Source organism: Empidonax traillii, unplaced genomic scaffold (genome assembly GCF_003031625.1).
Source record: "Empidonax traillii isolate 1590-97213 ecotype Southwest subspecies unplaced genomic scaffold, ASM303162v1 scaffold33:size3420811, whole genome shotgun sequence".
In the NCBI taxonomy this organism is placed as follows: domain Eukaryota; kingdom Metazoa; phylum Chordata; class Aves; order Passeriformes; family Tyrannidae; genus Empidonax; species Empidonax traillii.
Genome location: NW_020955226.1, coordinates 1,410,484 through 1,437,900, shown reverse-complemented (window position 1 = coordinate 1,437,900; position 27,417 = coordinate 1,410,484). Strand labels below are relative to the sequence as shown.

At 37.5% G+C, this 27,417-nt stretch overlaps 1 protein-coding gene across 3 annotated transcripts; it reads left to right on the top strand.

Moving 5' to 3' along the window:
• Positions 1-1,691: 1,691 nt before the first annotated feature.
• On the top strand, positions 1,692-21,682 carry GALNT3 (polypeptide N-acetylgalactosaminyltransferase 3). 3 transcript variants are annotated; one of them, XR_003574380.1, is made up of 12 exons: positions 1,692-1,803; positions 4,572-4,659; positions 11,421-12,013; positions 12,850-13,022; positions 14,189-14,338; positions 14,582-14,816; positions 15,587-15,704; positions 16,078-16,278; positions 17,010-17,141; positions 17,788-17,889; positions 18,283-18,463; positions 20,544-20,601. XR_003574380.1 is itself a non-coding variant. In XM_027911506.1 (12 exons), exons 3-12 carry the CDS (start codon positions 11,505-11,507, stop codon positions 21,271-21,273), a joined length of 1,896 nt encoding a protein of 631 aa, XP_027767307.1. In that variant the 5' UTR covers positions 1,692-1,803; positions 4,572-4,659; positions 11,421-11,504; the 3' UTR covers positions 21,274-21,682. The 3 variants fall into 3 exon arrangements, 2 of the variants coding, with proteins under 2 accessions (XP_027767307.1, XP_027767308.1); XM_027911506.1 differs by lacking the exon at positions 18,283-18,463 and adding an exon at positions 21,151-21,682 and having other exon boundaries at positions 20,544-20,696; XM_027911507.1 differs by lacking the exons at positions 1,692-1,803; positions 18,283-18,463 and adding exons at positions 2,139-2,230; positions 21,151-21,682 and having other exon boundaries at positions 20,544-20,696.
• Positions 21,683-27,417: the final 5,735 nt, after the last annotated feature.

Sequence of the window (27,417 nt, the reverse complement as noted above, 5' to 3'; positions counted from 1 at the left end):
GTGAATAATTTCTCAAATGTAGTGTAGCTACAGCAATTTTTAGAAAGGCTGTATACTTTCTAAAATCAGGCAGCTCTGGTTTAGTAAACTAAACTTTAATCTTATTTTTCATTAGATGAGTGAGTAGTTTATTTACAAACACAATACTTTAAACAGAGTTTGTAACATTAGAGAATTTGCTGAAAATTTTCTGAACTAATTATCTTTGAAATTGGTCCAGTAGACATTTCAGGGAAGTCTCAATAGTGGGAGTAGATTCTGGCTCTTCAGAAGCTGATGATAGAGAGCTCATTAATATGTTCCATATACAATGCTGAATAGGGAGAAAAGAAATTAAGGAAGTATTTCATTAGCAAGTACTTCTCCATCAGCTCGTGACTATGCCACTTTTCAAAGATCACAACAGTGATTTCACTATTTGGCTTTATTTGCTCAGTGGTTTTACCTCTTGCTTCATCTTGCAATGAAATCAGAACCCTTTGTTGTTTGAAACATTGACCTGCCTTAAAATGTTGAGAATTGGACTATTACAGCAAAAATCACATGCTTTTATCTCTGCTCTGTGTTGTTGCTAACTGTGTGACATGGTGCTTGCTAGAAAAGGAGCCAAGTGAACTCGCTGAGTCTTGTTCTGAAGTTATTTTTTTTGTTGTTCTTGATGTTTGGTTGTGATTGGGTTTTTTTTAAGGAGTCAATATGCCTGTTAATGCAGGCTTTATTCTGGAAAACAGCATCTTTTGAAATGTTCACACTAGAAATTTGCCTTTAATTTTGTGCTATTAAAGTTGAATGGCTGTGCGTGTCTCAGGTGATACAGCTACAGTTCAGGCCTCAACTTTCAAAGGCATAAGGAAGGATTTTAACATGCTATAAATACCAGAACACATTAATTGTGACAGATGCTGGTCTAAATTCTTATTAAATGTTCCTGGGCAATATTAATTAATTTGTAAAAAAACTAGTATCAACATTTTTGTTACTGCTGTAGAATCAATATAACTGCTGCCAATTGCACATGTAGTTGCTGAGCTTATGTAATGTTACCTGCAGTTCAGCAGTGAGAGAATGAAGCTTTGAAGTCCTGGGCTGGGACAGTGATTTGAGAACAGGAAGAAGGGGAGGCTCTACACTCCATTAAGGGAGTGCAATTAATACTTTATTCTTTTTTTTTTCTCCCGTACATTAAACCATGCTTCAATAGAGAAGAGATTTTGCATCTGTCTCTCAGGGAAAGCGCATTGTGAAGAGAGGGAGCTCAGTGTGATATCCCTTCTCCGATCTGTGATCTCACCTCTGAGGGATTTTGTGTTCTGTTTCCCAGCAACCTGAGCTGGGGAGTGCTTGGTCAACCACGTCTTGCACCACATCGCGCTTCGGTGGCTGAAGCAAGACCTGCAGCTCCCGCCGTGACGCTCCAACTGCGCTCCGCGGTTCGGACGGTGACGCGCGCACCGCTGCGGGGCGCGTTGTGTCACTGTGCCAAAAGCGCCGCGTCCCGGGGGAGCGAGAGGAGAACAAGGGAGAAGGGAAGGGGCTTCTGGCGGGCGATCCCCGCACCCCTCACGCCGCCCTTGTCCCTCAGGGCCCTCACACCGCCCCCTCCCCGCCGGCGGCGCCTCGCGCACCTGGCGCCAGGTGAGGGCGGGGCGCGGGCGCGCAGGCGCGGGCCGCTGGCGCGCACCTGGCGGGCGCGGGGCGGAAGCCGCAGAGCCCGCCCGGCTCCGGCCTCCCGGGGCTCCCGGTGTTCCCGGTGCCCGCGGCCGCTCGTGCGGCAGCGCCTTCGCCTTCCTCCCGCCGGACGAGGTGAGTGGGGCAGTTGCAGGAGCCCCCGCGCAGCTCCGCTCCCCCTTGGCCTCTCCGCGGGCCGTGGCCGGCTGCGGGGCAGCACCCGGTGCCGCTTCTCCTCCGCCGCCGCTTGTGCGGGCGCAGGGCTCGGCGGGCGGGCGGGAGCCGTGACGCGAGGGAGCGGTCCCGGGGCGGGCGCGGGGCTGGGGCTGCCCCGGGGTGCCCCCTCAGGCGCCCCTCGGCGCGCACGCACCACGCGCGGTGCCCTCGGAGCCCCCCGAGGCCGCAGCGCCGGGGCCCTTCCCTGGAACGGCACAGCCCAGCCCTGCGAGCCCTGCCCGGGGCCGGGACAGCCCCGCTCCAGGACAGCGGGGAGTGGGCGAGGAGCCCAGGCTGCTGCCCGGGCAAACGGGTCTCCGGGGAGCGCCGGGCGGATGCACCGGAGGTATTGACCGAGGGAGGTGTCTCCTGCCACGTACGGATCCCGCCCAAGGGTTTGCCCACAGTACCGCATTCATTCCAGAGCAGCAGGGTGGTAGTTTCATTGTGTACATTGCCAGCTAACTCTGGGATAGTTCATCCTGCACGAAGCGCTTTTGAAAAGTTACCAGATTGCCTCTTTTCCCCGGCAGTTTGTTAGTCTTCTACACAGCGGGTGACAGTACTTCGAGAATATTTTCTGGGGTCTGGAGAACTGACAGGGAAAGTGTATTTTAACATTAATAGCCTTAGTGTCATGGATTTTTTTTTTTAACTTTGTGTAAAATATTCTTGCACAAAGAAGAATTTTTGGATAAACTTTTTTGTTGGTTAAATAAAAAATCTTACTGAAAACATGAATGTTATATACACATCTCAGTAGTACTTTACATGTTATTTTTCTGTAACAAAACAAACTCTTTTGTTTAAAAAACTACAAATTACATTGATCTACTCAGTTTTGACTAAAGCCAGTGTTACGCTGCTGAGCTGACAGAGTTAAAGACTGAGTCAAAACAGCTAACTTTATGGGGTTTGGTTTCCTTTTTTAGCTAGGTTTGCTCAGTGGTCTGGTCAGTTTGGCATCTGTTACTGTCATCTAAAGGCTTCTCAATAACAGAGCAAAGTAAAAATTAAGTTGGTTACAGAGAGCCTGAATTACTGTTTTTGTTGCAGTGTGGGAAGGAGCAGAAGACCAGTTTTCCTTGTAATTGCTATTGCCACTTAACTTTGCCCCTTTCTGGGGGCTGAGTAGTACCAGAGGCAGCCCGGATATCTTGACCTCCGTTAAAATAGGAACAAGATATAATTGCCCTCTCTGTGACATTCCCCCAGAGTCTGTAGCTCCAGGTGACATGCCATGCTGCCTTTAAATGTTTTTTTTTGCTGTGCGTAAGTTTTGCTGCCTGGTTGATCTGTTCCAAGAGCTGTATCTAGTGCAGGCTTTCCCCTTTCTTTGTAATCAATGTTGAGAATCACGTTCATGATATGAACTGTTGCTCAGTTGCCTGCCAGCACTGATGAGTTTCTCATCCCAATCTGCTCATTGCTGATTTTGATTTGAAAGTGGCTCAGGTTTCTAGACCAAGAAGTGCTAGGTTTTGTCCACTCATGTAAAGCATGAATTTAATTCACTTGCTGTTACCACTGTCTGATTTTTTCCTAACACTCACTGATATCATGTGCCATGGGCAATATTTCTGCTGACAAACAGAGAAATCATATCACAGAACTACTGACAGTGACTTCACAATTCCATAGTCAAATGATTAACTTGAGGGGACTAAGGTTATTCAGTAGTGAAATGTAGCTGGAAAATAAACATTGAAGTGGGAAGAGCAGGAAAGCGAAGACACCTTTGGGAGATTCTGACAAAGATTAGTTTAGCAGTCACTGACCCAATAAATCCCAGTAAATCTCCTATGAGGAGACTCTCTTTACTTAACACTTATCACTTAGGCAAGAGTTTAAAGTCAGTTGGAAAACTGTGATTTCAAGACCTGCACTTGATACTCAGATGCTTTTGTTATCTTAGAAGCAGTACTACAATCAGGAAAACAAATAAAGTTCCCTTGGTTATGATCCAGACATTATCTTCTGGTGCTTAAATGACACTCAGACACTAATCCTTCTAAGATAAAACAGCACTTTACAGCTGCTATCGTGCTCATTTGTCATCATGGCATTTTTAGGGACAGTCTAAAATTATTTTAACAGAGGCCCAAACGAATCTCACCGAGAAAAAAGGCAAGATACAGAGTTGAGTGAAATTTACATTTACATATCCCAGGTCTTTACCTCAAGTACAGTCCCATGTCTGTAAAAATAAAACATAAATATTTTTAGAATATATGGTTACTGTATATTTTTAATATGATATTGGTTGTCAGAGAGAACTGCCTATCACATACAGTGTTTGGCTGTAGAAAAATAGTACTAGTGCTCATTTTGAAGGAGCTTGTGATAGTTTGAGTTTGAAGCACTTCCATTAGAATACATAGAAAGGTTGGTGATGATTTTTGGGGGGGGGGTGGTTTCCCCTTTTTTTTTTTTTTTGATCTCAAAGAAACTGCTGAAGGAGATAATCGACCCATTGGTATTCCAGCAAGTTGTTTCAGTGCTGCTGTTGCTCAGAATTTCTTCAGCCTTCTGTGTGATCATCCATTTACAGCTTCTCATTTCTGTGTAATAATCAGTAAGGTAGATTACATCTAGCATTTGCTAGAATAATTTGTGCTCTCAGTGTTTCTAAAAGAAAGGCTCAGGAACTGAATACATTCAGTATTCCTCTTACAATTTTTTCTGAGGAGGAGAACCACATTTCCAGTGGCTGAGCTTCAAAGAATGTACCCCGAGGAACAGCACCTGGGGTTTGTGAATCTCTCTTTCTTTTAGGTATGTGTACCCTATCTAGTAGTGTGTTCTTAGTGGAACAGATAAGCAATTCTCTTTTGTTGCAGTTGTGGAGATAGAAACTAGTCGGCTGATTCTGTTTCTCTTCTTTTCATGTGAAGCTATAGTTTTTCACTTCTGTGCAGCTCATTTTATTGTTTGTTTATTTGAGTCAAGGGCTAATATGCTTGTAAACAGTAGCATAGTTTGCTGGACTGAAGCAACTTTTTTAATTTTCCCTGATTTCTGAAGTGCTTCTGAATGTTTTTGATTGTATGAAGAGCCTTCATATTCCATATTAAGGTAAACCTGTATGAAAAGTTCACTCCAAATTGGATGTTTCTTAGTCTGTCACAAAAGGTATTTGTGTGAATGGGTGTTTCTCTAGGATATACTTCCAGGAAGTGGAAACAGTTCTGTTCAGTGATTTATTTATTTTTTTTGCTGGTAGAAAAACCCTACCATTTCCATGGTGCTAGAAGATGAAAATATAATATACCAAACTGATTATTTCAGTAACTAATGTTTTAGTAATATCTACATTTATATTCATGCAAAAAAACCTGTGTGGAATTTTAGATTCAGAAATACCAGTGGTGAAAGTAGCACTTCTTACAGGTAAAGTATCCTGAAGTATCTTTGTCAGAGTTTTGCTAATTTGGAGAGGACGGTTGATCATGAGTGTCAGGTCTTGTTTTTCCTAAAGGATTTGCTGTGTTTCTATTCACACACCCACCTTCTGATTAAAGGGACATTAGGATTTGATGAAGGGATTGTATACATTGATAACAAAGGAAAATAAACAAGCTGCAATTACAGAAGAATTAGATTAGGTTAAAGCAAAGTTATGTAGTTTTGATTGGAATAGTTCTGAAGAATTTTTTCCTATTTTCCCTTTTTTAGTTTTTTTTTTTAATTATTTTTAGTGTTTTTTTACTTAGTGTTTTTTTTAGGGTTTTTTATGTTCTGTAAGCAGCATTGTCAGGAAACATTTGAAACCTGTTTAATATTCAGATTAAAAAAAAGCAGATTTTAAAATAGTTTTATTAAAAACTGTGGTCAAGTGTATTGCTGATAGTAACCTCGATAAATTTTGCCTCACTGGCATGGTCTGAAAGAATTTCTGCTGATTTGGTATATATTGACACTTTCATTTTTTTATACAAAAAAATTATTGTCTACAATGTTGTTCAGACCAGGCTAACAAAAAAAGCAGAGTTGTCTGCATATTGGCTACAGTAGGGAGGCTTTCTTCTAAGTAAGAGATTTTGCAGACAGTCTGACATCAGTGTTAGTGGGTGGCATAATGTAACATAGACTGCATTGAATTCACACACTACCCATGTGATGTGGTTTGAAGTAGTGTGGCAGCTGCTTTTTGGCACTTTTAGAAGACTTTTGTAGTACATATTAGTTTTCTGGTTATTTTCTTCTTAAAAAAAAAACCAACAAAACTTCTAATGTTTAAGGCTAGTTATTTCAAAGTGCTGTAAGAATCCAGACTGCTATTAGTGAAAATAACACTAATGAATAGAAGATTAAACACTTTGCTAAACAGTCACCCCAGGGAGTTTAATCATGCCACATAGTTCTTCAGCATGTCCTGGAGGATTGAACGGTAGCTTGGTCTGTGTTTACTGACATTGCTGTGCCATGAAAATGTGAGAGGAATTTGTGGGGAATAAAGATTGTATTTCTGACTACAAAATTATCCTGGTAAAAACCCTAAGTAAGATACAGCTTTCATGGCAAAAGTTCTTCAGACAATGTAGCTTCTGTTCTGGAAAATGCTACTATTTTGTGCAACAGAGAGCTCTTCTCTAGTTGTAAGCAATATCCCTGTCAGATATTTTGTTAACAAAACTGCACTCAGCATTTGTCTGTATCAAAAGGTTTTGCTGTATGTTTGTGGCAAATGACCCTCTGTCCACTTCATCTCTGCTGCACATGCTGTCCCAAAGCTGTCACTCGATCCTTCCTGTAAAAAAGAAACATCACTTGCACTTGTTCCTGTGCAAGTTCTGCCTGCCATGTGTGCTACTGCAGTGTTCTTACCCACATTGAAAGGGTTTGTTGCTGTCTGCCACAACACACCTAACACAGGTGAGTTGTCTTTTCATTTCTAGGGACAGACACATTTCCCCTGAGTGTTGTGGCAGCCTGCTGTAGTTAGACCTGAGCAGCCAGGACAGATGTATCCAATAAAAGGAAATATGTTGTCGAAGAGAAATCCAAGTGTGTGCAAGTAACAGTGAATATAGTAACACAGCACAACAACTGCTGAATGACTTGCTCTTGGTTGCTCATTGTGGAGAGTAATTTAATGACTTATTTGTCTGAAGGCAGATGTATGCAAAACAGGCTGTGCCAGAAACATTCTGGATGAATTTTAGATTTTGGATTTATGGATATCTTAACTTGTGTTAATCATGAGAATTCTGAGGATTTGTATGTGCTTAATTTGTGCAGGAAATAGTCCCAAATGAAAACAACAAGATGTTTAGTTTATGGTTTTGGTAGAATGTACAAATATACTTTTTATGTTTTGTGAAGATAAGGTTAGTGTGTCAGCATCTAAAGTCTGAAGTATGTCCTAAAAATCTGTGAAAGAGATATTTGGTATTTTCTAGTCCATTTTTCTTTTTTGTTGCTGGAGGCAATGAAGTAAATATAAAATTAGAAAAAAATAATGTCTTAGCATAAGATAAGTAAGTCTTGCTGTGTTAATTGAAGAACTGAAGATGTTTGGAAATCTGACACTTGCAACTTTAGCTCTGTAAAGTAGTTGCTAAAATAGTTAAAAGGTTTCTTTGGTACTGAGACAGGTAACAGGTACGTAGTAACCACACTGTATTGTACCCTTTTGAATAGTCTTAGACCAGCTGATTAAAACAAAATTAGACAGATGTAAATATTTAACTCAAATATTGATTAAGTTCTCCGCTTAAAGCATAATTTCAGTGTAAAACAGTCAATGTTGCTATATAGAATTAACTTTAACCTCACTTCTCTTGACATATCTTACACCATCATGTTCGTTAAAGGTTAACTTTTTTCTTGTTATGAACAAATTTAAGTTTCTTCACCAAGAGAAAGAGGTCTAGGGGAAGTTGGAGAACATAATTTCATGTTTAATGAGGTAAAAGAAATTTGAGGACAAGAATGTTTGGAAACCAGCTGACAAATGCTAATTCCCTCCCTCCCCATGTGCTTGCCTGATTGACTATGCTTAATGACTGTTTATGAGATAAAGAAGTTTCCAAACTTCTCTTCTGACATTATGTACTTAAATATATATATATATATATAAAAGATGTTTTCCTTTTTTCCATTTGAGGAAGATATATTTATACTGCTTATTGATTTCTAAGCTTTAGGATATACTAGTACCATATGTGATTGTGCATGGTGCACTGAGAAACAGTAATGTGATTTTGTTTCTGATCACAAAAGCATTCGTGATTAGCAACCTGCAGAGGCCGTAGCCCATGCAATGACAGTCTTCTTGCTGGGTGCCAATCTGTACATATGCTCAGTGTTTTACATTGTATATAGCATTTTCATGGCAAGTTGGGGGGGGGGAGGTGAGGATGACTGCACAGGTGGCCTCTGTGATAAGAGACCCCTGGCTGCTCCCCCCTGCCCCCATTCTGGGCTGGGCACAGCTGGTTCCAGACAGCTGTGAAATAGACCCAGTGTTGGCCAAAGCTGAGCCACCCATGTAGCAGGTGGTGCCTCTGTGATGAGGTATTTCAGAAAGGGTAAAAAAATGCTACACAGCAGCTGTGAGAAAGAGGAGTGAGAAAAAATGTGAGACCCTGCAGAAACCAAGGTCAGTAAAGGAGGAGGAGGCAGTGTACTCCAGGCACTGGAGCAGATATTCCCCCTGCAGCTCATGGAGAAGATTGTAGCGAAGAAGTATTTCTCTGCAGCCCATGAAGGACCACCCCAGAGCAGGTATCCACACTGCAGCCTGTGCAAGACCCCATGCCAGAGCAGGTGGATATGCCCTGAAAAAAGCTGCAGCCTCTGGAGAGCCCAGGAGCAAGATTCTTGCCAGGAGTAAGATTCTGGCAGGAACTGTGACCAATGAATGGCCTATGCTGGAGCAGTTTATGCTGAAGTACTGTACTACTCAGAGAGAACCCATGTTGGAGAAGGGGAAAAGTGTGAAGGGGTAGGAGTGGTAGAGATGATGTCTTACAAGCTGACCACAGCCCTTATCTCCTCTGCATCACTTGGGAGAAAGGAGATAGAAGAACTGGCAACGAAGGAGTGAAGATGAGCCAGAGGAGGTAGTTTGAGTCTTGGTTTCTTACCATCCAACTCTATTTTTAATTGGCAGTAAATTAAAATTCATCATTACAAGTCTTTCTTCCATGTCACAGTAACTGGTAAGTAATCACACTGCCCTTAGCTCAACCCATGTGATTTGCCATGGTAGGGAGGAAATTCGTGCAGCCAAAGCTCAGCTGGAGTTGAAGCTGCCAGAAAGGTGGGTGACGACAAAAAGAGTTTTTCAAAAGCTGGTCGAGGGAAGGGCTTGTCCTGCTCTGCTCTGCACTGGAGCGGCCTCACCTCGAATATTGTGGCAGTTTTGGGCGCCACAATATAAGAAAGATTTTAAGCTTTTCGAGAGTGTCCAAAGGAGGGCAGCAAAGCTGGTGAAGGGCCCTGAGGAGAAGCCGTGTGAGGAGCAGCTGAGGGCACTTGGTCTGCTCAGCCTGGAGGAGACTGAGGGGAGACGTCACTGCAGTTACAACTTCCTTGTGAGGGGAAGAGGAGGGGCAGGCACTGATCTCTTCTCTGTGGGGACCAGTGACAGGACTGAGGGAATGGCCTGAAGTTGTGTCAGCAAAGTTTTAGGTTGAATATTACACAGAGGTTCTTCCCCCAGAGGGTGGTTGGGTAGTGGGAGAGGCTCCTCAGGGAAGTGGTCACAGCACCAAGCCTGACAGAGTTCAAGAAGTGTTTAGATGATACTCTTGGGCACATGGTGTGACTCTTGGGGATGGTCCTGTGCTGGGCTAAAGGTTGGACTCAGTGATCCTTGTGGGTCCCTTCCAAATCAACATATTCTGTGATTATTTTTTTTACCACTGTCATGTTGAGGATGGGAAGTGGAGAGAGTGGCTAGGTGGGTTTCTGGCAGCCAGTCAAGATCAATCCACCAGATACGGTAAAAAAACAAGACATTTTTCAATCTGGCAGTTTGGTAAATCGGTTGCAATCCTTTCATCAGGAAAGAAAGTTTAATTCTTGGTCTTACAGTATATAGCTACTGGTATTGTAGTGCAACTTTTTCAGCACTAATGAAAAATGGAAAAATAATATGTGAGTCAGAAGTGGACTGATTTTATGGTTTTGTTTTGATTTTCTTCTAAATTTTGTGAATTGTGAAGCACTTTTTTGGTACCTTTTAGTATCTCTCTCGCAATGACGTAATAAGTTCCCTTCTGCATTCTTTTAACAATAACTCTATGGTAAAAAGTACTGTAGTTTGAATTTATGACTTTATTAAGCTGACACAAGCTTTGAAATGCAGTATAATGTGAAGAAATCCAGATGTTTAATTTCTCCTACAAATTCTTAAAGGAAACCAGGTAGAGTGTTTTTTTTTTTTGTTTTCTCTGACTTATATCTCTTCCTGAGTATATATTATTATTATATATTAAGAAATGCAGAATCTACTTGTATTTCAAAGAAATAAATAGAAAAGCAGGGTTTTTTCACTTTTGCGGTCAGTAGTTATCACATGGGAACTAACTGTGGCTTTAAGTTATATACTGTTTATTTCTTTTCTCGGATCACATATGTGCAATTTAGACAAAAATGAAACTGTGTCTTGAATTCTGGCTGGTTTCTATATTTCCCCCTCTTGTAAACTGCCAGTTTTGCAGAGAGATTTAATTCAAATCACTTAGATTTTAGTAGTCCTCAGATGTTTTTCATAGTTTCATGTTTGAAAGCCACTGAATATGGCTTTCACTTGTCTGTGAAAAAAAACGTGGCAGAGTTCCTGAAAGAGGAGACCTCTTTGGCATGTTCTCATGATGAGCTGCAGCAGCACATGCCATAAAATGCAGCACAGGTGAATGAAAAAATATACAGAATGATCCCCAGACTAAATTAACCTACTCCAGTTTACCTGTGTCATCTGTATTGAACATGCATACTAGATAACTAAATGAATCTAAGAATTTCCCACTTGAAGTCTGATTACTTAAGACTGATCTTGAAATAGATTTTTTAAAAAATTTTGGAAACTGTCAAATTGTTAAAATATGTTGATTGAGAAGTCTTTCCTGTCTTTGTATTTAATTTTTCATATGGCTCTCTCTGATGTGCAGTTTGAACCTATGTATTGATTCCACCTGTTTTCATTCTACCTAATCATTGAACTAAAATTCTCTACTTCTAGAAGAATTTAAACAACACTTTCCTCCAATTTTTAACAATTGAATTGTAAGAAAATGAGTGTGAAGTAGTGGCACTGTGTAGAAACAGTGTTTTATTCTTAGTGGTTTGTCTTATTTCTGGTTCATCTATTTGAAGTATTTAAAAAATAAAACCCAAACCAAAAAACAGGGAAGGGGCATTTTGGGTACCTAATAGATAGCTGTGATGTATATTTAAGTGATGTAGCACACATAACATTTGACATTTGGTAGTTGTGAATTAAATCTTCCCCATTAATTTCTTGTGGCTTTACACTGTTGAATATACTAGATGCCTAAATTAATAGTTTTTGTTTTAATTTACAGGTATTATAATTTCAAGAAATGCTGTGACCCATTTGAAGAACAAGACTCACAGAAAGTTGTCATCTGAAATTTTTTAAAACTAGAATGGCCTTGAAAAAAACACATAAACTATTCAAGACACTTTTTCACTGGAAACTTTGGAAGTTTAGCATTATTGTGTTTGTCTTTTTGGTATTTTTATTTTTATTGCAAAGAGAAGTAGGTGTTCAAGATTTTAAAGATGAAGCAGGAATTGAGCCAGTTGTTGGAAAGAAAAGTCATGTATTAGGTCTTGTGTTAAATGCTATGAACAATATCAAAGGTGCAAAGCCAAAAATGCAGATAAAAGCACCAGTTAGGCAAACTAAGATTCCTGGAGAGAGACACTGTTTGCCAGGGCACTATACTGCAGTGGAACTAAAACCCTTTCTAGATCGACCCCTTCAAGATCCTAATGCTCCTGGAGCTTCTGGTAAAGCATTTAAAACCACCGACTTAAATTCAGAAGAACAGAAAGAAAAACAGCTTGTAGAAGAGAAACACTGTTTTAATGCATTTGCAAGTGATAGGATTTCTTTACACCGAGACCTTGGACCAGACACCCGACCTCCTGAGTATGTTGAAATGTGTATGTCCTGATAGTTGAAAAACTTCTCAGAAATTCAGACTGCAAAGTGATTTGAGTTCAACATTAGGTGATAGTTTAGGAAAGTCTCCTAGCTATACATGATTGGCTGTACATAACAGCCTGCAGTGCCAAAGCCAGGAATGTTTAGAAAAGCTCACTTCTTTCATGGTTTTGAATTCAAAGTAACCATATTTAAATAAAGTTTTCTGCTTCTGCCTTTAAGCTAAAATTTCTGAGTAACTTTCAGGAAGCCTGCTAAGTTTTGCCTAGAAGAAAACTGAAAATGTGGTTTAAACTTTTTTCCAATTTATACACCACCCCCTGTTTTTTTAGTATTCAATGTTAATAAAACCACCAGCATAATTTAATAAATTAGGAAATTGTAAACTGTTGAACAAGGTAATGGAACATCTCAGCAGGGGTCTTGTAGTTTTGAAAAAATTTATTAATGTAGACTTAGGACTTGGATAGAGTGGGTTTTGGTTTTGAGCAGTCTCTCAGCGTCAGATTACGTGTTGTCAGCCGTCTGTGCCAGGAGTGACTGAACTTACCAAGCTGCTGCTGGTACCTGTGGTGCAGCTCCCCATAACCTTTGCTAGAGCATGACTGGTGAGCATAACTGTATTTTGTGAGGCGATGGCTGTGGTTATATTACCTTGGAGTAATAACCTTCAGTCTCTAAAGCTGACAGGTGGAAAACAGTAAGTGTGTATTTAATGTCCATAGTTATAAAGCTTTGTACTAGAAAGAGAAGGGTTTCTTTTAAGAGTTTGAGTCAAAAAACTGTTGTCCATTTTGTAACACCTGACACTTTATCTGTAGATGTATCGAACAAAAGTTCAAGCGTTGCCCACCACTGCCAACCACAAGTATTATAATAGTTTTTCATAATGAAGCGTGGTCTACTCTGCTCAGAACTGTCCACAGTGTGATGTACACATCTCCTGCCATTCTGCTAAAGGAGATTATTTTGGTGGATGATGCCAGTGTAGATGGTAAGAAGTCTCTCTATTTTCACTTTTTTTTGGTGTGATAAATTGCTTAAGAGGATATAATATGTATAATGGTATTCTAAGTGGTTTTGCTTCTTTCTTTTTTTTTAAAATACAAAGTAGCCCTCCCTCATCTTTTTTTTCATAATGTAGTCAATATGAAATTCTTGTTCTCTAAAAGTTTTTAAATCCCATTTCTAGTTTTTCCAATTCCAGTGCTGCTTTAACTGCATAACTGGTTGCATGACGAGTAGCTTTGTAGTTTGTGCTTCAAACCAATTGCAATTTATAGATCAAAGTATCCAATTACAAATTGGCCAATACTTGTGGCAATTTGCGTTTTATCGTAGTGATTGTCTTTATGCAAATTAATTACATTAATATGAAGGGAAATGTCTTTACTAGAACGTAAAATTATTTATTTGAAAAATAATCTTCAATACTCCAGCTGACTCTCAAACATAATCAATTGTATACTGAGTGTGAACACAAATGCAAGTTCAAAAAACTTTATATGCTTAACTTTAGAGGAACATATATGTTTACATATATGCGTCTATTAATCTATTTACACTTTTTTGCAAGTCTGTATTTAGTAACTGCACACTTGGACGTGAAATATGTTCATAGTACATATTAACATAGTTCGTATGTTAATACTAAGGACGGGCAAAGTATGGAAGATGATGTGGGATGTATAATGAGGGATGTGAGGTTGTTTCTCAAACCTTGAACATTTAAATAGTTCTCTATACGGCTTCTGTTGCTGTTGTAAACAGAGCCTTTGAGAACTGTAAATGTGCCATCATTAAGGAAAGAATTTGCATATTCTGCAGATAATGTAGGTATGTGATCCATTTGCTCTGAAAATGGAGGTTGAATTGGTATTCAAATTGTTAATGCTGCACCAGAGATGTACTAGCATGTCCTTTCTCATTTAGAATATTTTTTGTGTTCCATTTCCTGTTCTCTGCCAGTCATCTCTTACTACACCCTACCCCCAACAAAACTCAGCCCCTAAAAATAACCTTCAGCAGTTAAGAATTTTTACAGTTTTGATGTTGAGGTAATTTCTGAGGTTTGTGAGTTGTTTACCTTGTTAGTTTAATAATGTAAAAATTTGGGCATTTATATACACTGAATATCCTAAAACTGATTCCTTGTTCTAGAATACCTGCACGATAAACTAGATGAATATGTGAAACAGTTCCAAATAGTTAAAGTAGTCCGTCAGAAGGAAAGAAAAGGTCTGATCACGGCACGGTTGTTGGGAGCTTCTGTAGCAACAGGAGAGACCCTGACCTTTCTGGATGCTCACTGTAAGTGTAACCTGTAACTATGCCAGGTCTGCTTTATAATGCTGTTCTCTTTGATTTGATGTTGCAGATATTTTATGAATTATAAGCACTTGCAATATATCGTCTTCCCTATTGCTGTTTCATATTATTCAGAAGTATAATTAGCAATGCTGTTTAAAAGCTTGCTGGATGTGTTGAAAAATTCCCTGCGTAGTACTTTATAGCCAAGTAAAGATTCAGTGTTTGCTGCCATTGTCTCCACAGGTGAATGCTTTTATGGCTGGTTAGAGCCATTACTGGCAAGAATAGCTGAGAACCCTGTCGCTGTTGTAAGCCCTGACATTGCTTCGATAGATCTCAATACTTTTGAATTCAGTAAACCATCTCCTTACGGGCACAGCCATAACAGAGGAAATTTTGATTGGAGTTTGTCATTTGGATGGGAGTCTCTTCCTAAGCATGAAAACAAAAGAAGAAAAGATGAAACCTATCCCATTAGGTAAACATTATTTGAATACTACTTAAATCCTTCTGTTTTTGTGGGGGTTTTGTTATGAACAGCAGTTTGTAAATAAACTTTCTTCAGGTGAGTATAATCGGACATCTTAGTATCTTAGATGTTTTTTGTCATATTTTCTTTCAGAACCACATTTTAAAGCTTTCATAAAGATATGACCTTCTTAAGACAGTAATTGCTCTGCATTACCTTTTTTCTGTGTACACTGGGGATATAACAAGCAATTTCTATTGGTAATTATATTCCTAGCAGGAGGGGGCAGAGGAGGATTGTACGCAGTTTTTTTTCAGAGACAGTACCACAGATTCAGGCTTCTCTTTGATCATATTTGAAAGAATGACAAAATGGGTCAGAGCACCCAAATACTAGGCTGATACATCAGTGCATTTGATGATCATTGTACCTTCTTTGGCCACAGACAGGTTACTGGTCTGTATGAGTAATGGTCTGTAACTTTACTTGATACCCTCCATACAGGGAAAATACGTTGGTTTTCCTGATGCTGTCTTTTATATCAGCAGTCATTAGTCTAAACGAGTTGTTAATAAATGCCAATAAAACTGTCGAATGAGTCTCCATGTGGGCAGATTTAATTGCTAGAGGTATTATCTATGCCAGGAAAATGCACCACTGCAATGAAACACTGACAAATGCATAGAAAATTCCTAGAACAGTTATAGCGTGATTTAAAATTTATATTTAAAAAACCCTACGTATTTGAATCCTATCTTCCCTCAATTTTGTTTTTGCAGAACACCTACTTTTGCTGGAGGTCTCTTTTCAATATCAAAAGACTACTTTGAACACATCGGAAGCTACGATGAAGAAATGGAAATATGGGGAGGTGAAAATATAGAAATGTCTTTCAGAGTAAGTTTAGCTCCTTAATTAGCCATTGTCTCTATGCTGACAGTGTACAGGGGTTTTGAGGACAAATTAGTACTAGATCTTGAGTTCTCTGCTGAATCAACCAAATAGGATGTGGAAAAATGAATCACTGATTACCTATGAAGTAAAATACAAACTGAACTGATTTTAATTTTTCTTTTAGTGTGTTTAGGGTTGATAGCTGAAATGTATATTTTCAAAGTTTTCCTGATTAGGAAATTCTCTTATGGTATGCCTGACATATGTACTCTTACTAGTGGTTTGATGTTTTCTGGTGAACAGAAATATTGCTGAATTTTTTTCCACCCTCTTAATTCTGATTGCAGTGCACTTACACACTAAATGTTATTATTAGGTGTGGCAATGTGGTGGACAGTTGGAGATCATGCCTTGCTCTGTTGTTGGCCATGTCTTCCGCAGCAAGAGTCCCCACACTTTCCCAAAAGGTACTCAAGTGATCACACGTAATCAAGTTCGCCTTGCAGAGGTGTGGATGGATGAATATAAAGAAATATTTTACCGAAGAAACACAGAGGCAGCAAAAATTGTGAAACAAGTAGGTGGTGGTGGTGGTATTAGAATTCACACTTGCTGCGTTGAAAGTTTTGGTGAGCAAAAGTTATTTATTGACAAAGTATGTAAGGATTCTAGATATTTTAATGAAAAGTCAGAGTTCAGTTTGCCTAATGCTGTAGCCCCAACAAACACGAAAAACTAAAGTGGGTGGTGATAGTGTTGGGTTTGTATGGTGAGTTTTTCTGTTGGTGGGTTGTTTTATATGTTCTCTAAAGTCCTGGGTTGTTTGCATTGAGCAGAAGAGCATGAGAGAAACTACTGAGCATAGACAATGTAAACTAACTTATTTTTTAGAGTGAGAAACATAATGTCTTCTTAGTCTCAAGTTATTTATTATTTTTGCTTAAAAAGCAGGCTTTGTTGTTTTTAACTGCAGAATAAAGCTTATTTGATGATGGATAACCATCCTATCTCTATCTACTTATAAACTTCAACTAATTTCAAGGCAGACAGTTTTGGCTTATTAATTTTGTAAGTTTTTCTGTCAGTGAGAATCTAGAGTTCTCTTTGAGAAGCTACTTTTCCTCCTTCAGGTGATAAATTTTCATGACTATCTAGTAGTACAGCATTAACAAGAAAAAATCAACAAATGAAGCTTAAAACTTGCTTAATACTAGAACACAGAATATCATAGCTTTACATATAAAAATTGATATTAGTAATTTTAATATATTTATCTTCCATCCTTCCTTACTTCCCCAACTCTAACAGAAAACATTTGGAGACATCTCAAAAAGACTTGATTTGAGGCAGCGTCTGCAGTGTAAAAATTTTACCTGGTATCTCAGTAATGTTTATCCAGAAGCATATGTGCCAGACCTGAATCCCTTGTTTTCTGGATATGTAAGTTTAATTTTAATTATTTTCTATAGTCTTCATAGTCCAGGAAGTTTGCTAATCTTTTGTGCTATCTTAGTCATAGCTTTTAGACTTAGCTATCATTAACTGCTCTTAGAGTTTTCTGTCACTACTCTGGATAAAGAATCTCTTCTGCATACCTTGTTATTTGAATGTTTTATGGCTTTGTCAATAGCTGTGTAATTTTTATTTTTCATTCATGTGAATAGTCATTTTCCCTGCCAAATAACTTCAGGCATTGCATTGCTGAAACTAAAAAAAATATTAAAGTAATAATTCTTACCTTGAACATGAATGTTTAGCATGTATTTACAAATAAAACTTCCCCTTACTCCAGTTTTGAATATTTTATGTGTATCTGTTCAAAGTTTAATTTGAATAATAGTAACATTGTACACATTGTATGCTAGTAGGTTAATAATTCCATGTGTGACTCTGTAGTTATTAGGCTTTTAGTTAGAAAAGATTAACTGAGAGAACAGGATTTTTAGATTCAAGCATAGCAGAAAGTAAAAATGAACTAACAGCTGTAATTGTTGAACTAAAGGTTAGTTTTACATATGAGTGAGACAGTTTAATTTTTTATCATCCCCACTGAACGTTTTTTATCCTGGTAACACCCTTTCTTTAGTTAAAAAATATAGGTAACCACATGTGTCTGGATGTTGGTGAAAATAACCATGGTGGCAAACCACTGATTATGTATTCTTGTCATGGACTTGGAGGAAATCAGGTAAAATATTGTATACATAATTTTTATAATCTCTCCTCTGTAGCTTTACCATATAAAAGTTTTTAATTTATTTTAGTGAAATGGACTAATTTTTAATATTAAATATCTCTCCCCCATCTCTCTTTTTTCCTTTTTTTTTTCTCCCTTAATAGTTAATTCCTATACATATTGTTAAAGGAAAATTCCATGCCACTCTTAATGTTGTGTCCCACTTCTGATGTTTTAAGTTCAGCATACAAATTCAGATTTCAAACACAGTTGCCCTACTTCACTTGACCTGTCTTTTCTGTGCAAAACCTTTTCATCCTACCCTTATTCCTGTCTTGTAAGTGTTGTCTTCTTAATTCTTCCTTTCCTTATGCTTCCTCCTATTGCTTCTTTCTCTGTCACCAGGACTCGCAGTGTCAAGGAAGATGCTGGTTGGAATCCGGCCAATGGGAGACCAGGTGTCCAGGCCTGAGCCACTTCCCTATCATGCTTGCAGCCTCATAGTGTGAGGTCACAGTGGCCTACCCTGCACTGGCTAATGCAAGTGAATAATGTGATCCCATTTGTTCAAGAGGAGCTCTCTTTGGTGCATAGCTCTTGGAGGCAGCAGTGGTTCTGTTCCTTTTACACTTTAACTTGCAAGAGATGTCAGATACTGAACCCTTCAGTCACTACTGTAATACCAATAAAAGGAACATCTTCCCTGCCCAGAAGTGCACACTTCTCTGTTGCCTCTAAGAGTCAATAGAATTTTACAACTCTAGATCCTTAATAACTGAACATTAGCAAAGGTTTTAAAGTTTTAGTTAGAATATATTTGTTATTTTGGGGGGTGTTTTTTTCCACCTTAAAAACCATCCATTGATGGCACTATGAAAATTCAGACACATAATCCTATAGTTAGTTGACACTTTCCTAATCCATTTTTGTGGGAGTTGGCATGCTGTCTAGATTAGGAACTACCCTGTTATGTTAGCTTCTTACAGTATTGAACTTGGTTTTTTATTCTGTTGTGGATTAATACTATAATAGCCTTTTCACACTGTCACAGTCAGTAATTCAAGAACACTGTACTGAGACATTGTATTAAGAGATCTGCTGTATGCTTCTATTGTTCTCTCTCTCTAAATTATCTTGGACTGTACTAAAATTCTATACTTTCAAGTGTTAATGTTTTTTGTTTTTCCTCCTGCCATAAAATAACAGTCTGAAGCCCTTTGAATGCCAGCCTTCAGAGAACTTTAATATGGGTTTTGCTGGTAATGCTCAAGGGATGCGTATTTGCTTACTTAACCCTTCTCATTACAATGCTCTGTTTTCAGTGTTTTCTATCCTTTGCCAGGCTTTTTTCACTGTAGGCTGATATTTTCCATGCTACCTGTCATCTTTGTCTATATATTTGAGATGGCAGAAGGGAGTGGCAGATAGAACCTAATTGTCAGAGTTGTACATCAGTTGTATATTATTCTTCCTTTTTAGAATATTCTGGGACCAGGAACGTGCCCATCTCAATATCCAAAATTAATGAGGTTTTAAACCTAGCTCTCAAGTCATATTTTTGGGGCATGAAGAGACTTGGAAGTTCAAAAGATAAATCAGGACAGATTAAATCAGATTACCAGATTAAGAGTAAATTATTATGTCTGAGAGCTGAGTGACTAAGCAGGTCACTCTTATCAGCACCTATTTCAGGGATTAATGTTGGTCACAGAGTCTTAAGAGGGAGATGCCTGTTTGTTCCTCAGTGCTGTTCCTCAGTGTTATTCCCATTGCATCCAGTGAGGAGGTGATTGCTGACCAATTGGACAGATGGTTGAAAGCCACAAGGGAGTAACTGAGCCTCATCTTAATAGTCAAAGAAGGATACAGTGCAGCAGCTGACATGGAGCCAAGAAACAGGGGTAGTGGGACGTAATGATTGGAACTCTGCTGTTTAATGAGGGAGAAAAGGAAGAGACCAGGATGTTAGGGTAGGGCTTAGAGGGATAAAAGGACAGCAGTGTCTCTTAACTGTTAGAAGTAAATCCCTGTTAAGACCAGAATTATAGCCTAGAATTCCTGAGCCTTAACAGTACTGTGCTGTCAGGAAATCACGGTAAAATTAACTCAAAAAATAAATGCTTATATTACTTTTCTAATGGCTAGCTCACAAGAGAACATAACAGCATCCTATTTTTGACATTTATTGTTTAGATCAAGCAGAAAAAGTTGGCACATAGCAATAATTATTGTTCCGTGTGACTCTTTTTTTTTTTTCTCTAAGAAAAAAAAAATCCAGCAACAGAATTGAATACAAATTTTTAAAGTTAAGAAATACCAAAATTTAAGTTATCTGTGCAGCTATCTCTAGTCTTTGGTTTGCTTCCTTGAATTATATATAATCTGTGTGGGAGCACACAGTGAGATATTGCATCATAATACATATGCAGCTAGTGTCATTTGCAATTTATATATGTAAATATAAATTAGCATTGCATTAGTATTAAAAAATGCTTTTAGCTTTGTAAACAATTCTAAAGTGTATATGCTAAAACCCAGAAATTATTCTGTAGTCTCACATTTTTTAATAAGAAAAGACATTTACTACTTTGTATATGGGAATTTCAAAGATTTTAATACTTTTATTTGGGTTTATTTACTGAATTTTTTAAAAATTATTTAAATAGTACTTTGAATATTCTGCACACCATGAAATTCGACATAACATTCAGAAGGAGCTTTGTCTACGTGCCTCTAAGGGACCTGTGCAGCTTCGAGAGTGCAGCTACAAAGGGCAGAAAACCTTCACTGCTGGAGAGGAGCAGTGGCTGCACCAAAAGGTACGTGCCGTGAACTGGCATTTTTATCAGTGATCTTATATATTGTTTAATTTTAGATTTTCAGTAAAAGCGAAAATGCCAACAAACCCAAACTCTGAAGCCAAAAAAGAGTAAGTGTAGTTTGGGCAGGAAAACGTAGGTAATTTCGGCTTTACAGTTACCAGAACAAAGCTTGATTTCACTAGTAGGAGTGTCACTTAAAAAACCAATTTATATCATTTTGTGTGTATGTCTGGACATCCACCTGGAAGCCAATTTAGATGTTTTGTATCTTTTAAAATATTTTGAAAAATTTTTCTAACAAAACAAGTTGGCACCTGTGTACTACTTATATTTATGTGCTAGCCCCCTCTGCACCATCTGTATGACCTTTAGTGGGGGGAAAACCAGTGGGGAAAACAGCATGCTCGTTGTTTGTTCACTTTTTTTTCCCTTCCCTTTTTACTCACTTTAGGATCAAACTCTGTACAATGCAGCACTACATATGTGCCTTACAGGAAACGGAGAGCATCCAAGTTTGGCATCCTGTAATCCATCAGACACCTTCCAGAAATGGATCTTTGGCCAGAACAACTAAGATTTCATATTTATAGCCAAAAGCATTTATTAGAAGAGATGATCCATTCTGAACTGTGATCATATACTGCATTTTAAGTGATACTTTAAATGCAAAATGTTTAGTTTCTTTTCCCTCTTAAGTTGGATATAAAAATGTGTCATCATCGGAGATTCCCTAGGACTCTGCTATACCAAAGATAATTGAGATCCTGATTATATTTTGTTTACAATATTTCTATGATGAGACTTTGTATGTTGACCACTGATGTATGGATCCTATTAGTCCTCTTTCACCTTGGGGGCCATATGTATATTGTTTTTTCACATATTGTAAGTACTTCTGAAGAAGACTAATTTTCTCTGTAGGGTTGTGAGAAATTATTGTCTGCTGTCTAAAACCCAATACACACATATATTTTTATGCTCAATTGGTGGACTTTTTTTTAATAATTTACTTTATTCAGTGACACTTTCTCAATATTTTTTTAAATTTCTTCACTTGAAAAATTAAATATTTGACTGTCAAGTAAAAGCCAAATAGGCTACCACACTGTGCTCAGCTTCTAGCAAGTCAGTCCTTTTGCAGAAGAAAAAAGTAATTCTCACTGAAATATCTATTTATGATTATTCTAATGGAAAATCTGCTTATCCTGATACTAATCTTTTGTTTTGCCAAAACTACTTCTATAAAGGTTTTTCATATTTCATGGACTTTAAAATTTATGACAGTTATATTGTAATAGATTCCCAAGTGCTTAACATTTATAGATTTTTTCAACCTTTTTTCTCATTATTAAATTATTTGTTATCTACTTAACTCACCTTTTTTCTCCTACCTTTTAGTGATTTATGCCATGTTTACCTCACAGGTTTCTAATGTGATCTGTACGGGATCTCTTGTGTGAACACCTGCATGGGTTTTTGTCTTATTTCTGTTTCCCCTTTTACGAATGAGTGACCTCAGTTCTATCAGTCCAAGTGAGACCTTGGCCTTCCTAACTATTTTGCTAACTATAGAAAATAATATAGCATAATCGAATATATAATCTATTTTTAAAAAAATTTAAAGTGAAGACAAACATATTTAGCTGCATGATCAAATAGAAAGCTGAGAATAAATCTGAAGGGGTGAGTATTAAAGACTGAATAGAACAAAATACACTATTAATAAATTTGTTCTTTTTTCCTAAATAATATCATTACAGATAAATGCTAATTTAGGTATAGGGTCTGGTGGGTGGATGACTGATAATGTGTGGGGCTTTTTACTTCTAATGGGGGGAGGGAGTCTGTTTGGATAATTTAATGGTATCTGCCTAATGAGTTCAGTTTCTGAATAAAAGCAAGAAGAAATCCTTTCAGTCGTTCTAAGTCATCTAAAAGAACAAAAAAGTGAATAAGCAAGGACCAATGATAATTTGTTGGAAGCATTACCTTAAACTAATTTATTTTTCTGACTTGATAATACCTTTATGTTGTGTCTTGGCATCTGTCATAGGTGACACCTGTAAGAACATCCTATTAAGTTAAAGCTGTACAACTTCCAATAGCTTGATAAACTGTGAAAAGAAATTGATAAAAAGGCTGTACTGGGAAGGGTTATTAATACCACTGTGAAACTGGAAGGTTGTATAGAACGGCACTGCCTGTGTCCTCTGATAAATGTTTTAATTTGGTAATGGAATACCAACTTTTGCAGATCAAACCAATATTGGAAGGGCAACAAATGCTCTTGACAAACTGGAGGAGCTGAGAAAAACAGAATGCAGGTCAATGAGAAAATTGTTGAACAATATGAATAGAGGATGGGAGATTACACAGAGAGCAGCTGTGCTGTGTTGTGTTGAACACCAGGTATGAAATGGGAACTCAGTGTTCACGGAACATGTTCTAGAAGACAAGGTATTTAGCACAGTGGTTCAAAAGGACTTGTTCTTTTAGTTCTTAGTTCTCATGTTATACAAAAAAAATGCATTATATTATTTCTAATATCACCCAAGGATAATTTCTTCATGCAATCGGTATCTCTTACAATCTTGTCAGTCTGGAATATGCATATGTTAATATCATTTATCTACTCATTACCAGTTGGGGGTTTGTGGGTTTTTTTTTTAGAGGCAATGTTCCAAATGAGGGTAGAATTGGAATTTTAAGAAGACAAGTGTTCTCTTGCACTCAGAGTGAGGAACCTCTTCATGAGCAATGCTAGAGAAGCTTCACTTTGTATTTTTTGTTTTTCTAACTAATCTAAGATCAGATCATAGCAGATAGAGCAATATATGCAGTTGTTATTCTGTTTTCTGCAAAGATTAGGTATAGCAGTTCACTTAGTAATTATATTTTGTCTTTAGTTCTAGGTGTGGAAGAGGAAAATTAATTCTGTGATTTAAAAATTATCTTTTAAGATTTTCCTTTTATTTTTTGAGATTTCTGGTCTAACATGGGTCAGTTACGCAAAATTCCTATTATACTCTAATTTTTTTAAGTACGTTTACTGTCCTTTAAACTATGAGTGACATTTTAGTCTGTATTTTTTTCAGTACTTAGTACAGCAGCAGTTCTGTCATACTTGCATTCCCTACTGTCTTCCAGAAAAGAGGGAAGCAGATCTAAAACAGAGGAAAACTTTAAATGGGTTTTTTGTTCTATTCTGTTTGAAGATCTGAAATTAACTTCTGTGTCTACATTGAATATTGCACTTCCAAATATTCATATGTGTGTGTACATATATACATATATATATACATAGAGAGAGAGAGAGAGACATTATACTAGAAGAGCAATAAGAAATCTGTAAATACAACAGGAAATTTAAAAAGTTGGATTCTGGTTGGTTTTTTTAATTTAATAAAAAAGCAGCATCATCTTCTGGATGTTGTTGATGTTCTCCTGAAAGTGGCATTCTGAAAACTGGTTTGTTGCAGGGAGGTTCTCTGGCTCTCAAATGACTGTACAAACAACTGAAGGCTGTCATCATCAGTGTTAACCTGCATTTCACCATGCTCTTTTACCCATCCAGGGAAATAATCACAAGTGCTGAAGAAGGCTTGATTTCAGGCAAGGACAGCTCAGCCCCACTCCCAGGAGGACAAAACGGGTCCTAAACATTTTGTGACTTCTGGGCCTGTGGCTGGGGGCAGCGAACAAGAGGTCTGCACTTGGTTGTGGCTCTGCCTGGTTACGACACCATTCACTGTGGTGAATTCACCACACCTGAGGATTTTGTTTTATCACCCTTGGCAGAAATTGCTGGTTTTCTCTAGGGTGAGTTTAGAATAATGTGAGTACTATTAATAGATAACTTACCAGTGAACCTTACTGTTAAATCTTCCTACTTCTGAATTGACATCCTGGTATCTTGAATTAGAACACCAGTGTTGAAAGTTGTTTTACAACATTTTTTATGTCAGTATGGCTTAGCAAGCGCTGGAGCAGCCCTGTTAACCATAGTTCAAGGCAATGCCAAAATTAGTGTGATAGCAGATGTTAATCTGTTTCATTCTGTGTAACTCCTAACAAACTAAAAACAAATGATACCCTAAATCCTGTGAGAACTTTTTTTATAATCTTGGGAAAATCTGATCTTTATCTGTTTTTGTTTTTTTTTTTAATTCAAATAATTTTGCTATATGTAATTTATCATTAAAGCACACTTAGGGACAACTTTTATAAAAGTAGAGCTCAATTTAATAAATATCAGAATGAAAATATGGCAGAGACCTGTGATTGTTAGTTATTTTCTTAATGAAGCAGTGTTGATCGGCAGTTTTCAAAATAAGCAGTTGTCCTGAGATGTAAAAGTTTGATTTATAGTAATAGAAATGATTTGCTGTGTAACATTACTGCAAATTGTCCACCAGGGAGAGCTGGTGCAAAATTTTATTCCAACAGCTGCTGAAAACAATTGCTTCATTACCGTAAAATAAAAAATATTAAATTCACTGTGATAGGCACAGGTGAATCAAGTACTTTATGCCACTGGCCAGAGAAAAGTGTAGGCAATAGGATCATGAAAAAGCAGATGGATATACCTAACAAGGCATTTCTGTTTATTTCTTTAATTGTCATACAAATATTTGAAAATAAAAACAGACACAAAAAAACCCCTCCACACAAACTGTTTACGCTGTCAGGCTATGAGGAACGGGAGAAATGCCTGAAATTTCAGAGTGTCTTTGGAGGCTCTACCAGTCTTGGGGAGGAGCTGCAGGACTAATTCTGGTTCTCTTAGCTGAGAGAGGAATCTCTTGTGAGTGCACAGCAGAAATAAGACGCACATTCACTGGCAGCCATGATGTAACGTAGAAACCTGTTTTACTTCATTGCAAACAAATGGACAATATATATTGTACAATATATAATAAAAATACAGCTGATACAAGTGCCACTAATTAACAAAAAAAACCTAATGTTAAGACTTAAAAATGCTCATTTCTGTAATATATACACTGCAGTAATAAGCCACAATAAATACATCAAATTCCATATCATTCATAATAAATACCGAAAATATAAATACAGAAGAATACAGTTAATTTGAATAAATTATTACAACGTAAGGTCTAGGTTAAGTTCTGTTGAATATTATTGTAGCTTATATTACCCTTTGGCATCTTTGATGTTACAACTTGTTTAAAAAAAGGAAATTAAGGAAATGTGTAGTTCATGAAGCTTAAAATTATTTCCATGTACAGATTTTAAGGTGAACTTTCTTTCCCTTTGCTTCTTCAAACAGTTTAAAAGCAGCAGTCCAATTAAATATCTTGCTTTACTGTTGAGCTCTCCATTATTTTAGTATGCAAGATAATCTGTAATGGAAAATGTTAAGTACTTAACATAATTATTTTTCTCAGAAATTAGTAAAGTTAGAAGTAATGTACAAATTTTAAACAAATGGCTGCAATTACACCACAGTTTTCCTAGTCCCATTTGAATGGATTACCTGTCTGAAAGACCGTCAGCTTAAGTGCTTTTGAATCTATGCTGTAGTGTATTATTTACCACTTGAAAACAAAAATTTCAAAAGCAATTTTATATTCTTATGGGGAAATATATATATATATATATATATATACAGAGAGAGATGAACCTCCTGAAAGACAGGATTGGACTAGACAGTGTAAATGTTACATAGTCTGTATTTTTTAAAACAATTAAAATACTTTAAACATATAAAAGGTAATAAGTGTTGTTTTTTGTTTGGTTGGGTTTTTTTACAAATTTTCTATCTATTAGCTATAGATGGCAACAAATCAAAATAACCAATTAGCCATGTTTTATGTTAACAGGTATTAAACAGTACATTTGTATTAATAATTTTATTTGTAAAAGATGTTTACACCAGAATGCAATTTAACTTAAAAGATCAACTTTACTAAGACAATATTACAGGCTGAGGCTCTTAGGAATGGATTTGTAACCTACAGGTTTTGACTATTTTTGCACTGTTAAATGTCTAGCGCTTATTTTACATCAAACACTTTTTTAACGTTTCACAAACTACACTTCAGACGTATTTCCATAGAAGCGCCTACAATCAGTCAATTAAAAGAAGGGCCCAGTTGTTAAGCACTGTGTATATGAGTAGTTGGTGCTACTTGTGTCAAATGGCTGGGAAAAAAAACTGCATGTTTGCTTTGGGTTTTGTTTTAAGAGAACCAGCTGCCAGTGCACAGGATCATCTTTCAAGAACTGAAAACTAGTGCTGAATCTGATCTGAAACTCACAAATGCGTCTTTACAACACTCCCCCGGTACCCCAGCAAAACCCAAAGCTTCATTCTTAAGAACATACTTTAAAAGTTCCAGATAGAGAAACCTAAAATAATTACCTGCCATAATGTCTAATAAGTATGTCTTATTTGAAAATCCCAAACTAAAATGATAATAAAAAGGACACCTACTTTGTCTTTGCTTTTAATATCCCTTGATATCTGAGAAACTGGTTATATGAGAATATGTGCTTGGGAGCAGAGTTAACTGATACTGAAAATGTCTTTGCAATTGCCATAGGCAAAGAAAGGACATGGTAGCAGTGCTTCTAGGTGTGGCTTTGCTTTGTATTTTTTACCCCATGCATTTGGATAAGTCTTTTATTTAATGGCCACCTGTATGTAACTGGTCTGGAAAAATGGCATTTCCTGTTTGCACTGAGTTCATGGTTG

What these genes read in the sequence shown, in the direction of transcription:
- GALNT3 (XM_027911506.1), top strand. Translation starts at nt 11,505, where the DNA reads ATGGCCTTGAAAAAAACACATAAACTATTCAAGACACTTTTTCACTGG. An exon ending in GGATGATGCCAGTGTAGATG is followed by an intron (nt 13,023 to 14,188) that starts GTAAGAAGTCTC and finishes TCCTTGTTCTAG; the next exon opens with AATACCTGCACGATAAACTA. An exon ending in ATATAGAAATGTCTTTCAGA is followed by an intron (nt 15,705 to 16,077) that starts GTAAGTTTAGCT and finishes TGTTATTATTAG; the next exon opens with GTGTGGCAATGTGGTGGACA.